Here is a 15,057-nt window from a genome sequence, read left to right as displayed (position 1 = left end):
TATCTTCTGCTTCTGTTAGGTTCATACCATTTCTGTCCTTTATCGAGCCCATCTTTGCATGAAATGTTCCCTTGGTATCTCTAATTTTCTTGAAGAGATCTCTAGTCTTTCCCATTCTGTTATTTTCCTCTATTTCTTTGCATTGTTCTCTGAGGAAGGCTTTCTTATCTCTCCTTGCTATTCTTTGGAACTCTGCATTCAGATGCTTATATCTTTCCTTTTCTCCTTTGCTTTTTGCTTCTCTTCTTTTCACAGCTATTTGTAAGGCCTCCCCAGACAGCCATTTTGCTTTTTTGCATTTCTTTTCCATGGGGATGGTCTTGATCCCTGTCTCCTGTACAATGTCACGAACCTCTGTCCATAGTTCATCAGGCACTCTATCTATCAGATCTAGGCCCTTAAATCTATTTCTCACTTCCACTGTATAATCACAAGGGATTTGATTTAGGTCATACCTGACTGGTCTAGTGGTTTTCCCCACTTTCTTCAATTTCCGTCTGAATCTGGCAATAAGGAGTTCATGATCTGAGCCACAGTCAGCTCCTGGTCTTGTTTTTGCTGACTGTATGAGTTTCTCCATCTTTGGCTGCAAAGAATATAATCAATCTGATTTTGGTGTTGACCGTCTGGTGATGTCCATGTATAGAGTCTTTCTTGTGTTGTTGGAAAAGGGTGTTTGCTATGACCAGTGCATTATCTTGGCAAAACTCTATTAGTCTTTGCCCTGCTTCATTCCATACTCCAAGGCCAAATTTGCCTGTTACTCCAGGTGTTTCTTGACTTCCTACTTTTGCATTCTAGTCCCTTATAATGAAAAAGACATCTATTTTGAGTGTTAGTTCTAAATGGTCTTGTAGGTCTTCATAGAACCGTTCAACTTCACTTGCTTCAGCATTAATGGTTGAGGCATAGACTTGGATTACTCTGATATTGAATGGTTTGCCTTGGAAACAAACAGAGATCATTCTGTCATTTTTGAGATTGCATCCAAGTACTGCATTTTGGACTCTTTTGTTGACCATGATGGCTACTCCATTTCTTCTGAGGGATTCCTGCCCACAGTAGTAGATATAATGGTCATCTGAGTTAAATTCACCCATTCCAGTCCATTTTAGTTTGCTGATTCCTAGAATGTCGACATTCTCTCTTGCCATCTCTTGTTTGACCACTTCCAATTTGCCTTGATTCATGGCCCTGCCATTCCAGGTTCCTATGCAATATTGCTCTTTACAGCATCAGACCTTGTTTCTATCACCAGTCACATCCACAGCTGGGTATTGTTTTTGCTTTGGCTCCATCCCTTCATTCTTTCTGGAGTTATTTCTCCACTGATTTCCTGTAGCATATTGGGCACCTACTGACCTGGGGAGTTCCTCTTTCAGTATCCTATCATTTTGCCTTTTCATACATTATCTTAGTAAACCCAAACACTACCTAAACACATTCTGAAATGGGTAGTATTAAATGTCTCTTTACTAAACCTTGTTTTATCTAATTCTAGTTAAAAATTCTCCAGAAGTGATGGATACAAGATTTCATACTATTAAAATCCTATTAATATAGTTTTCTAAAGATTTTACTATTTCTGTCTTTCATTATTTCACAAATCTCTTTTGAAAGCCTAATTCCATAAAATTTACAGCAGAAGTTTGCATATGCTAATTTCCTTTATTTCTGAAATCTCATTTTGTCAAGTGGAAACACCAATAACACAGTCTATAGTATTCTCATTTTCAAGTCTCAGTAATGAGAATTGAAATCCCAGCCTTGTAACAAAGGCATTGAATGTTGTTTCTTCTAACTGAAGGAGTGTCAGAATTAAATAAGAAATAATACCTTTGCATACAAAGAAGGCTTCAGAAAATAATAAATGAGCAAAGACTTTATTTATTTATGCAGAATTAGTCTCAGCATCAGGTATATCCTAAAACTTTTGGCAAATATGCTCAGCAGAAGCAAAATTCCACAATGATATCGACATAACAGAAGTATGCATTCCTGGTAAAGTGATAGAGATGCAGAGTAGGAGGATCTTTGTCTTTTCTCCCTTTAAGCTTGATGGCTGAAAATTAAAAATGCCTTTCTATTTCTAGGCTGTCCAAAAACAAAATCAGCAGAGGTCAATTTTCCATATACATTCTCTATGTAATACCATAGTAATAGATATCCTTATGTGTTAACATATGCTTATTGATTTTCCAAACCCAACAAATCAGTTTGCAAGAGAAACTGATTGTAAATGTGAAGACTATAATAAACTCAGAAAACAATATATCATTATGTGGTATTAAATGCTTAAAATTGTCATCAGTTGAGAATCTTCTGTTTTCATTGGTTGAATCACTGTAGTCTGAAGAAAGATAATTATGTATATTGCCCTTTAAATGTCTTTAACATTGCTTTTTCACCATATCTTATGTATGTCTTAGATTATACAGATGGATGGGAAAACTGTGCACTACATCTTTCCACATGCAAGGATAAAAATAACAAGAGACTCTAAGGATCACACAGTTTCAGGTAAAAGAAATCAAATAATCTGGTTCTTTTTACTTTAATGTCTGGTTGAGGTATGTATTTGAATTTGTTTAGGTGACATTAAATTTAAGAAAATGCATTTTTCTGTCAAAAACTGTCTATTGGAAATTTTCAAAAAATAATCAGGCTATATATTTAAATATAAAAAAATAATGCCATAATTATTAATATGATACATTACTAAATGATTTATATTTAGACCATTCTATATCTTCATTTTTGATGTGCATAATGGTAAATGCTCCATAATTATTGCACTGTTGAGTAATATGGTCATAGGACCATAAAACATTCTTACACAGAAACTAACTTAAATTTTACTAAGGAATAAATTCCCTTATACCTTGTAAATTTGAACATTATCAGTTTTGCTCAGTTTTTGTTTATTTGTTTGTGTTCTTCTTTAAATTAACCATATGACAGAAAATTTAAACTTGTTATTTTGAAAAAACTTTGGACTCTCAGAAAATAGAATGATCCGTTCTTTTGCCCACTCTTTACCCAGTTTCATTAATGTTAACATCTAACCACAAAAAGTGATCAAAACCAGAAATCAACATTAATATGATGGTATTAAAATATCTACAAGCCTTATCCAAATTTTGAGTTTCCCAACTGACCCACTAATTTTTTTCTAGTCCAGGATCTAATCCAAGTCTCAGATTGCATTTAGATTATTAAAAGTTCTCTAGTTTATATCTATGAGGTAGAAGTATAAATTTTTTGAAAGTTAATAAATTTTCAAAGTATGCGTATTACCTGTTTTCTCACTCAAGTACATTTTCTGTGTTAAATAGACACTGTATATCAACAGAAAATATTCATCAATACATATGAATATATGTCAGTGGCATATCTAACATAGCATATATGTTACTTTTTTTTTTCTTTAAGAACTGATATAACAGAGGACAAAAAGTGGTATTTCTTCAGTGTACTTGCTGTTGTTCTTTGCAGATTTTAGACCCTACGGTTTTAGAACAGGTTTTGATTTGAGCAATTTTTTTCCCTTTATTTTCATAGAGAATGAATCGATTAGGAGTGCAATGTTTTCCTTTTAAGATAGGATAGTTTTTCTTCTGCCAGAGACAGATATTTCAAACTTGCATAATTTTATTACATGCAAACTGTATTTTAAGTACTGATGAACAGTCCAGGGGTGAGTCTTAAAATCCAGGGACTCTTTTTGTAGAAATAATTACTTGCTGCAACCTATTTCAGTTCCCTCCAGCTCATAAAACAAAACAACATAATACTTTCTAGCAATGCCAAAATTATGTTTTTCAGCAAAAACCTTCAAACAATTTTTACTAAATCATCAGGACTCCATGTCAATATGTTTTCTATTTGTATTAGTATTCTGTGTCAAAGTAATTATCCCTTCAACCTTATCATTTTTCTTTTGCAACTTATATTGGTTTTTTTTGCTACAGTTAGGGGAAATTTTTGTTTTATTTTACTAAAATTAGGAAAAAATTATAATTTTATTTTAAAATATAAGAATAATAGAAATCAGAGCTATTGACTTGTTATAATTATTCTAGTCTGAAAATTTGTTTCTTCTATATGTAGACTTTGCAAAATGAGAAGAGGATTGTAGTTTGCATTATATACTAGTAATGTATATTATTATCTCTATGCATGCTCCTTTTCAATGGCACCCCACTCCAGTACTCTTGCCTGGAAAATCCCATGGATAGAGGAGCCTGGTAGTCTGTAGTCCATGGGGTCGCTAAGAGTCGGACACGACTGAGCGACTTCCCTTTCACTTTTCACTTTCATGCATTGGAGAAGGAAATGGCAACCCACTCCGGTATTCTTGCCTAGAGAATCCCAGGGATGGGGGAGCCTGGTGGGCTTCCGTCTATGGGGTCGCACAGAGTCGGACATGACTGAAGTGACTTAGCAGCAGCAAAATAATAATAAACATACTTGTTACATTTATCCTGCGTTGCTACTGAATGTATTTTCTTTGTATCCCAAAGTAGCCTGATCTCATTCTAAACTAAATTTTTTAGAACAATTTGTATTGTCTTCAACTAAATCTTAAGTGCTTCAAAGGGATTTAAATACATGTATATGGGACTTCCCTGGTAGCTTGTGGGAGGAGGGTTCAGGATGGGGAACACATGTGCACCCGTGGCGGATTCATGTTGATGTATGGCAAAACAAATACGATATTGTAAAGTAATTAGCCTCCAATTAAAATAAATAAATTTATCTTAAAAAAAAAAAAAGAATCTGCCTAAAATGTGGGAGACCCAGGTTCAATCCCTCGGTCAGGAAGATCCCCTGAAGAAGGGAGTTGCTACCCACTCCAGTATTCTTGCCTGGAGAATCCAATGGACAGAGGTTTCTGGTGTGCCATGGTCCTGGGGGTTGCAGAGTCTGACATGACTGAGCCACTAACAATTTCACACACAAAAAAATTTATATGCAAGATTAGAGCAAGAAATGGCAATATTTGCCAAACAGCATCTAGCAGTTTGAAGTTAGTGGCAGACAAACCCTGGCATAGAAAATGTACACTCCTGGCTAATCTCTGTTATTTGCTGGTCTACCAAAAGCTTACTTTGAGTGACTAAATATTTGATAATACTAAGATTTTACTGTTTTTCTAGCTATCATGTCATTTTTATGTTAATATTTTCATGACAAAATGGAGTATGTTTTTTAGAGATGTATACTAAAATATTTACAGATGAAACAATGTCTTGTGTGGAGTTTGCTTCACAATTAGCTGTGTAAAAAGTGGTGAAGACATAGATGGAACAGAATTGACATAATTTGATTACTTTGGAGCTGAATGATTAACTACACTGGGTTTTATTACAGCCTTGTCACTACTTTTTTATATGTATGAAACTTTGCATAATAGAAAATAGTTATGTTAGGTAGTTAGAACAGGAAAAAGGAGTCCAGAATGGTGGTGGCTAAACGACAAGGAAAGAAAAAGCCCGTGAAAATAGAACAAAGGAGGTTTGAGGACTGGAGTGAGGACCTCGGGTAAAACAAACAGCACTCCTGGGTAATGCTGTTTGTTTTACCTGAGGTCCTCACTCTGGTCCTCAGACCTTCCTTTGTTCTATTTTTGCAAGCTTCTTCCTTCCTTGTCTTTTAGCCACCACCAATCTGGACTCCTTTTTCCTGTTCTAACTACCTAACAATTAAATTCCTGATTGTCTCTCATGTTTAGAGAAAAACAGCAGTGCCCAGTGGCTTCATCAATAGGAAAAAAAGCTATCTAAGCTAATAATTCAGAGAAGGCAATGGCACCCCACTCCAGTACTCTTGCCTGGAAAATCCCATGGACAGAGGAGCCTGGAAGGCTGCAGTCCATGGGGTCGCTAAGAGTGGGACACGACTGAGCAACTTCACTTTCACTTTTCACTTTCATGCATTGGAGGAGGAAATGGCAACCCACTCCAGTGTTCTTGCCTGGAGAATCCCAGGGACAGGGGAGCCTGGTGGGCTTCCGTCTATGGGGTCGCACAGAGTCGGACACGACTGAAGTGACTTAGCATAGCAAGCTAATAATTTAACTGCCTTTGTAAAACAAGATGAGGATATAATCAAGGAAGGAGAAAAGAGTAAAATGTAGCATTTCTGCTCTCCCAAACAGAGGGGAAATGTCATTAGTGAATTTTCATTTTCGTTATAAAAGCTCATTGAAAGGAGAAATAAAATATATCTTTTATAGTGTTTTAATAGACCATTCTGTGTCTAACCTTAAATTATTTTATAAGAATTATATGAAACATGGACACTTCACAGAAAAAAAAAACATATTTCTATTGATACTTATTGAAAGCAAAATAATTTCAAAATATTAACAACATACAGAAATAGAAAAAAAATTTTTTTAATTCTTTTTATTACATGGCTGTCAGAGTGTTAAGCTGAGAACCCTCAGGGTTCTCAAGATTGTTTCAGGGGGTTTTCAAGGTCAAAATTATTTTCATAGTAATGCTAAAGGTAACATTTACCTTTTGCACTCTCATTTTTCTGTGAATATACAGTAGAGTTTTTCAGAGATTACATGATGTGTGACATCCCAAAAGATTGTATACAGAGCAGATAAGAGAATTCAACTGTCTTCTATTTAATTCAAATCAAACATTTTTTCAGTAATGTAAAACAATGCCACCTTTCTCTTAAATGTTTTGTTTTTAAAATGCATTTTTTAAAAAATGATTTGTTTTAACATAGAATGAATTTATTAATGCTTTAAATTCATTAATAAATTCAGTTTTAGTCTATAATATCGAAAATATACAAAATTATAACTGATATAAATGAAAGCTCTTTGACATCCTCAATAATGTTAAAAATATAAATGGCTCCTTGAAGCCAAAATGTTTGTGAAATACTTCTCTAAGAATCTTTATAGAATAAGTGAAAAAAATTCTAAGCTTTTTTTCCTTCCTATACAAAAACTTATTCAAATAAATTTTAGTTTATAACTGCTTTCAAACTCATATTGAATACTTTTAAATTTTAATTCATTAATATTTATTCATAGAACACCCATAGTGTGATTTATATTGTATTAGTTGCTAGGTTACTAGAGTGAATCTAGCAAAGACCTTGATCTACAGGTTATTCACGCTTTAATAGGAGAATCTGAAATGTGAATAAAACTCCAATACTTTGGCCACCTGATGCAAAGAGCTGACTCATTGGAAAAGACCCTGATGCTGAGGAAGATTGAAGGCAGGAGGAGAAGGGGAAGACAGAGGATGAGTTGGTTGAATGGCATCACCGACTTAATGGACGTGGGTTTGGGTGGACTCCAGGAGTTGGTGATGGACAGGGAGGCCTGGCGTGCTGCAGTTCATGGGGTCACAAAAAGTTGGACACGACTGAGCGACTGAACTGAACTGAACTATAGTAAAACTTAAGGAACAACTGAGACAAAGTCAGGGAATTTACAAAACTTTATTGTTCATAGACATCTGTATATATGTATAGGTGTGTGCACACATACACATGTGTACCGTTTTTTTATACTATTTTATGATGTATGCAGAGGGAAATACATGCATACAGTCTTCTGTTAAGTGGTCGATAACTTTGAGCAAATAGATCATTTAATTTTGACTGTAAACTTCAAAGATATACTTATAGGTGCTGATCAACAACTGTACAACAGTTCTGAAAACCTTCAGTCACCCAAGCACAAAGCAGTGAAATGGAGAAAATAGGACATGAGTTTTAGAATCAGAAAGTCCTGAATTGGAGTTCAGCTCTATCACTTATTTAGATTTTGAGAATGAGTACATTCATTCTTAAAAAAGATCAGCTCTCTGTATCTCACATAATTGCAAGTGAACCTGACACAAAATCTTATCCTTAGTGTTCAATCAAAAGAATGTTATTTTCTCTTAGAAATTATCAGAAAAAAAGATAAAACGTAATACTCAAGAAGTGAGTCTCTTTCTTTTTTATTTAGAACTCCATCTTAACATCTTCAGAAACACAGCTGTTCAAAACAAGTCAGAGAAATTCTTCTGAATTTAAAAAGGATATTTGCTTATATTAAAGTTCCATAATGGACTGGCTCCATCTGCAAGGTTAGAAAGATGGATTAGGAAGTGTAATAGTGAAGAACATTAAGAATGGTTAGTTTCAAAAGATAGCAGTGTCTTCTCCAGATATAGTGGCTCATTCTCTGTACCCCATTAGGCCACCATCTTCATAAGTTTTAGAAACAAGAAACAAATGTAACAGATCTCACTGGATCTGAGTTGGTAGGAATAGCAAATATGGATAGCCCTTTTAAAATTATTATTTTAACAACTTTATTGTGGTATGGGGCTTCCCTGGTGGCTCAGATGGTAAAGCATCTGCCTGCAATGCTGGAGACCTGGGTTTGATCCCTGGGTCGGGAAGATCCCCTGGAGAAGTAAATGGCAACCCACTCCAGTACTCTTGCCTGGAAAGTTTCATGGGTGGAACTTTGTGGTAAAACTTATATCGTGAATGTGCAGGTTATAAATGACTTTTATAAATTTGTGGAGTTGTATGACTATCACAACAATCTTGTTTTGAAACTTTTCAAACACTACAAAAAGTTCCTTTGAGTCTGATAGCCATAGCCACATCCAGCATTCCTCTCCCAGTCACAGACAGGAAGTTGACTTTCTGTCTCTGATTCTACCCTTTATGGGTTCTTCATATAAATTAAATTGTACGATTTCAGTTTTGATTTCTGACTCCTTTCAATTACCAGTACTTTTTAGGTTTATCTATGTTGTAGCATGTATCAGATATTTGTTCTTTTTATTGTGAAGAAGTACTCCATTGTTTGAATTCTCTGTATTTATTTATCCATTGGATTTTTTGTGGTTTCACTTAAAATTTGCACACAAGTTTTACTTTGGACATATGGTACTTTTGTATGATGTTCTAAAAATGGAATTGCTCAGTTACATGGTGAGTTTCTTTTTAACTATTTAAGAAGTTGTCAGATAGTTTGCCAAGGTAAAGGTACCATATTCTATTCTTACCAACAATGTCTAAGGATTCTACTTCCTCTATGCCTTTGCCAGCACTTGGTAATATCTGTCTTTTAGGGTGAGTGTGGATGATAGTGTGTTGTTTTAACTTGAATTTTCCTAATGACCTCTGATGAGAGTGAAAGTGAAAGTTGCTCAGTTGTGTCCAGTTCTTTGTGACCCAATGGACTATACAGTCCATGGAATTCTCCAGACCAGAGTACTGGAGTGGGAAACCTTTCCCTTCTACAGGGGATCTTCCCAACCCAGGAATCAAACCCAGGTCTCCTGCATTGCAGGCAGATTCTTTACCAGCTGAGCCACCAGGGAAGCCCAAGAATAATGCATTGGTAGCCTATCCCTTCTCCAGGAGATCTTCCTGACCCAGGAATCAAACCAGGTTCTCCTGAATTACAGGTGGATTCTTTACCAACTGAGCTATGAGTATATTTTTAGGTGGTTAAAGTCAAAGCATACATATTCTTTGGTAAAATATTTATTAAGAATTTTTTTCCATTATTCATTTGGATTCTTTGTCTTCATACAGAGTTGTAAGAGTTCTTTATATATTTTGGATGTGTTTCTTATAAGTTACATGGAGTGCATCTATTTCCTTCTAGTTTTTGTCTTGTCTTTTTATTTTCTTAAAGGTATATTTTAAAGGAAAAATTTACATTTTAATAGAATTCAATTTATTGTTATTTTTAGTTTGTAAACCATGCTGCTGATAATGTATTAAGAACTATTTCGAGGTCAAAAAGATTTTCTCTGAGAGGTTTTATACCAGAAAATTTCTCTTATGTTTATATACTTTAAACATTCAGGTCAGTTACCTATTTTGTACCTATTTGTGTATATGGTATGATGCTGACATCCAAATTCATTTTTTTGAACCACTAATGAATATTTAATTGTACAAGCACCTTCTGTGAAAGAAACCAATCCCCCATTGAATTGCCTTGGTATCTTAATGTCCTTTGTACAAAAGTTTTTCATTTTGATGACATCCAATTTATATATTTTCCTTGTATTGCTCATGGTTTTTGTGTCACATATAAGAAACCATGGCCATATCCAATGCCAAAAAAAAAAAAGAATTTATTTCTGGAATCTCAATTCTGTTCTGATTATATGCCTAACTGTTATACTCTTTTGCTTACTCTGTAGCTTCATATTAAGTTTTGAAATCTAATAATGTAATTACTCCAACTTTTTTTTTTAATTGTTTTGGCTACTCTAGATTCTTTTAATTTCCACATTTTTTAGTATCAACTTACCGGGATTATGATAGGGGTCACATTGAAACTATAGATCAATTTGAAAGAATTGCTATCTTACCAACACTGAATCTTCTAATTCATGTATGTGTAATATTTCTACCTTTACTGAGGTATCCTTTAATTTTTCAATACAGTTTTATAGTTTCCAGTACAAAACTAGAATTTCTTTGTTTAATGTCTTCCAAATTATTCTGTTCTTGGTGCTATTGAGAATGGAATTGTTTTTTTTAACAGCTTTATTGAGATATAATTTCCATCTTATAAGTTTCACTCATGGTGAGTATAAGATTCAATGATATTTTTTTGCCTTTTTTTAAGCTTTTTATTTTATATTGTAGTATAGCCAGTTAACAATGTAGTGACAGTTTCAGGTGGACAGCAATAGGACTCGGCCATACGTACACATGTAGCCAAGAATGGAATTGCTTTCTTAATTTCAGTTTGGGATTATTCACTACCATTTTATAAAAATGCATTTGATTTTTGTACACTGACCTTTTAGTTTATAATCTTACTAGTGTTTTTAGTTCTGATAGTTTTTTAATTTTGGGGGGGAGTCCTTAGGGTTTTCTACAAGCAAGATTATGTTGTTTACAAATAAAGACAGCTTTACTTCTTCCATTCCAGTGGGGATAAATTTGTATAAATTTCTTGTCCTTATTGCACTTTCTAAAACCTGTGGTATAATACTGAGCAGAGTCGTGAGAGGAGACATCCCTGCTTTGTTCCTGAAGAACATTAGTGACTAGTTGTGACAGTAATGCAGGGATTCTACCCTAAGCCTGTTGTAGAATCCCTTCCTCTCTTCCACACTAAAACTCATTGGAAGGATTTTTATTGGCCTAAAATTTTAGAAAGGTGAGCAGAAGTATTTAAGAACAGCTTTTAAAGCAAACACTAGCTGATCAGACTGCACTTTCTTCTCTTTACCAATTGAACTCTCAAATCCTGGCAATATGAAGAGGTATTGAATGAATTATGTTTTCATATTTGAAAGAGGATAAAGAGTTTACATACATGCATACATACATACATACCCTCATATTCACTCTGGTTTATATTTCAATAATTTCTTAATGGACATGGTTACATTTATGACAATGACCTTATTTAGGGTTAGGGTCGTTATATTGTCCCAGTATGCAACCAAAGAAATTATGCATGTAAAATCCTAAGAAATGAAATGAAAATCTCAATTAAGTTAGAAAGATATGAACATAGTTATTTTATTCACTGTACACTTGCTTATTTTTTCCTTTGCTTCTGAAATAATTTGAAAGTATAACCAATTCTACCAAATACTGATACCATTCTTCTTTTTCTTTCTTACTAACGAGTGTTTACAATGAAAACCCACAAATTTAAAGTAGAGGTGATTTAGATAAATAGTTGCATTCAGATTCTAGATGGAACCTTCAGATGGTAGTAATAGTTCTATATATCTTGTTTAGTCTTTCTTGAAGATATCGTATTATTAATCAGCAGATTAGTTTAGAAAACTACCCCATGTTCCATGGAATATAGTCCATAGTCAATAAAAATACTGGAACAAAAATTTAGCTACCTTTTATAACTGTTAAATTTACTTGAAAATTTTTCCAAATAATATAGGAGTATAGAAAGTAGAATTAAAATAAACAAATCTTTCACTTTCCCACTGTAAAAGTAAATAGCTCATGTTGAATGTAAACTCAACCTCAACCTAGATATGAGGCAGACATGCAAAAAGCCTGTGGTAACAATTCTACTTCCAAGAATTTGCAAGATATTTGAAGAAGTAGAGCTAATCCGTAGCAAACATTGAATACATGAGATTGTCTCTTGAAAGTTAAAATAAGTCACAAACCATGGGTATATGTATTTACACATATAATTTTTATACCTAGTATCTTCATTTATTCAAAGAATATATTAATGGGAGATAGAGAATATATCATTCCCCATTTTCTCATGAAGATTTTCATTTCTCTTTCCTCTTAGAAATCTAAAAGGCAGATCTCCCATCTGATCTTCTAAATACATGTATCATTTTCAACTCTCTTCTTTGTATGTGTATGTGAAATGAGTATGTGTGTGTCGTGTATATATAGATAACTGGATGGATGGATGGATGGATGAATAGATAGAGAGATCCTCAGTAAATTATAGTAATACTGAAAACTGTAAAGATAAAAATGAAAACTGTCATAATCTGACAATTTACACTCTCTTTCCTTTCTTCTTTATACCCAGGTACATACAGTAAATGTTAGGAGCATATTGTAAAGTAGTTTACATACGTATTTTGTATATAGGTATAAATTACCTAACAAAGACGTTTTCCTGTTACATCAAAAGATCTTCATAAGATAAGTTTAATTATTTTTATTATATTTATAGATATTTAATCATCTATATCCACCATTCCTCAGTTGCTAAACATTTGTACTGACTTCCCCTTTTCAATATTATAAACAATACTACAATACCACAGTGAAAAAATGCTGCCATGATGTGTTCTTTATTTCCCTAAAGTATAGAGGCCATATTGGGGTTGTACTCAGGAATAGAATAAACAGTTCTGCCAAGGCCAGCATTTTAGTATCTAAAAGTTGGAGTGCCCCCTGGTTCTTTCAGGAAGATGTGATTGGCTTGGTTGAATAATTGTATAGACTTGGAGGAAACTGAGTCCCACCTGCTCAGGGATAAGCAGAAATTGGACTAGAGCCCCTTGATGAAAAGTGGACATGTGAATTGCTCAGTCTTGTCCAATTCTTTGCAACCCCATGAACTTTAGCCCACCCAGGCTGCTCTGTCCATGGGGATTCTCCAGGCAAGAATATTGTAGTGGGTTACCGTTACGTCTCCAGAGGATCTTCTCAACCTAGGGATTGAACCGGGGTCTCAGGCAGATTCTTTACCATCTAAGCCACCAGGGAAGCCCAGATCACTTGATAAGGAGTGCTATTTGGTGAGGGATCTTTATATCCACCAGAGAGAAGGGGATTTTATGATTAGACCATTTAAGAACCTACTAATTAAACTAGATAATGAGGCTGCATATAATATTGAGTCTTGAGTTTAGCCCTTGGACCTGATTAGTGTTTTTTATTTCCTTTCAATGATTTTATCATTTCAGGAAGTGGGTTATTTTGGGGGGTTTTTTGTTCTTTTTTTTTTTGGCTTATGTTATTTTTTTAAATTTTGTTTTGCTAAAACAGAATACAAAACGGATCAAAGTTAGGAGGAGGTCATAAAAGGAATAAGAGTTAGACCCAGATCATATTAAATAATCCTGAATTTAATTTGATGGGTAATATGAGCACCAATGAAATCACTGAAGCTTCCTTTTAGAGATTTTTCTAATGGTTTTGTCTGGTTCAAAGCTGAATTCTGAAAAAAATTTAACCATGATGAAATAAGGTACACCAATTTTTTTAAAAAAATTCTATAATCTTTATTTGAGACCACACTCCTGTGCTCACATGTGGTATATCAAATAAAGGGGAACTGCAAAAAGCAAAGGAGAAAAGGAAAGATATACCCATTTGAGTACAGAGTTCCAAAAAATAGCAAAGAGAAATAAGAAAGCCTTCCTCAGTGATCATTGCCAGGAAATAGAAGAAAACAATAGAATGGGAAAGATTAGAGATCTCTTCAAGAAAAGTAGAGATACCAAGGGACTATTTCATGCAAAGATGGTCTCAATAAATGACAGAAATGGTATGGACCTAACAGAAGCAGAAGATATTAAGAAGAGGTAACTAGAATAAACAGAAGAACTGTAGAAAAAAGCTCTTCACGACCCAGATGATCACGATGGTGTGATCACTCACCTAGAGCCAGACATCCTGGAATGTGAAATCAAGAGGGCCTTAGGAAGCATCTCTATGAACAAAGCTAGTGGAGGTGATAGAATTCCAGTTGAGCTAGTTCAAATCCTAAAAGATGATCCTGGGAAAGTGCTGCACTCAATATGCCAGCAAATTTGGAAAACTCAGCAGTGGCCACAGGACTGGAAAAGGTCCGTTTTCATTCCGGTCCCAAAGAAAGGCAATGCCAAAGAATGCTCAAACTACCGCACAGTTGCATTCATCTCACATGCTAGCAAATTAATGCTCAAAATTCTCCAAGCCAGGCTTCAGCAATACAAGAACTGTGAACTTCCAGATGTTCAAGCTGGTTTTAGAAAAGGCAGAGGAACCAGAGATCAAATTGCTTAACATCCACTAGATCATCAAAAAAGCGAGAGTTCCAGAAAAAAAAACATCTCTATCTGCTTTATTGACTATGCCAAAACCTTTGACTGTGTGGATCACAATAAACTGTGGAAAATTCTGAAAGAGATGGGAATACCAGACCACCTGACCTGCCTCTTGAGAAATCTGTATGCAGGTTAGGAAGCAACAGTTAGAACTGGACATGGAACAACAGACTGGTTCCAAATAGGAAAAGGAGTATGTCAAGGCTGTATATTGTCACCCTCCTTCTTTAACTTTTAGGCAGAGTACATCATGAGAAACACTAGGCTGTAGGAAGCAGAAGCCGGAATCAAGATTGCCAGGAGAAATACAAATAATCTCAGATATGCAGATGACACCACCCTTATGGCAGAAAGTAAGAAGAACTAAGAGGCTCTTGATGAAAGTGAAAAAGGATAGTGAAAAAGTTGGCTTAAAGCTCAACATTTAGAAAACGAAGATCATGGCATCCGGTCCCATCACTTCATGGCAAATAGATGGGAAAACAGTGGAAACTGACTT

The 15,057-nt window shown here is 34.6% G+C and overlaps 1 protein-coding gene across 1 annotated transcript in view; it reads left to right on the top strand.

Annotated features, from left to right (window-relative positions):
* Nucleotides 1–15,057, top strand: part of PCLO (piccolo presynaptic cytomatrix protein) — a 379,448-nt gene that overhangs the window by 243,362 nt on the left and 121,029 nt on the right. The window contains exon 11 of the mRNA XM_010848195.1: nucleotides 2,430–2,520. Within this exon, the coding sequence (XP_010846497.1) occupies nucleotides 2,430–2,520 (91 nt within the window). The remainder of the gene's footprint in view (nucleotides 1–2,429; nucleotides 2,521–15,057) is intronic.

Source organism: Bison bison, unplaced genomic scaffold (assembly GCF_000754665.1).
Source record: "Bison bison bison isolate TAMUID 2011002044 unplaced genomic scaffold, Bison_UMD1.0 scf7180017864260, whole genome shotgun sequence".
NCBI classification, from domain to species: domain Eukaryota; kingdom Metazoa; phylum Chordata; class Mammalia; order Artiodactyla; family Bovidae; genus Bison; species Bison bison.
Note: the sequence above shows the minus strand (reverse complement) of the source record. Positions and strands in the feature narration are given on the sequence as shown.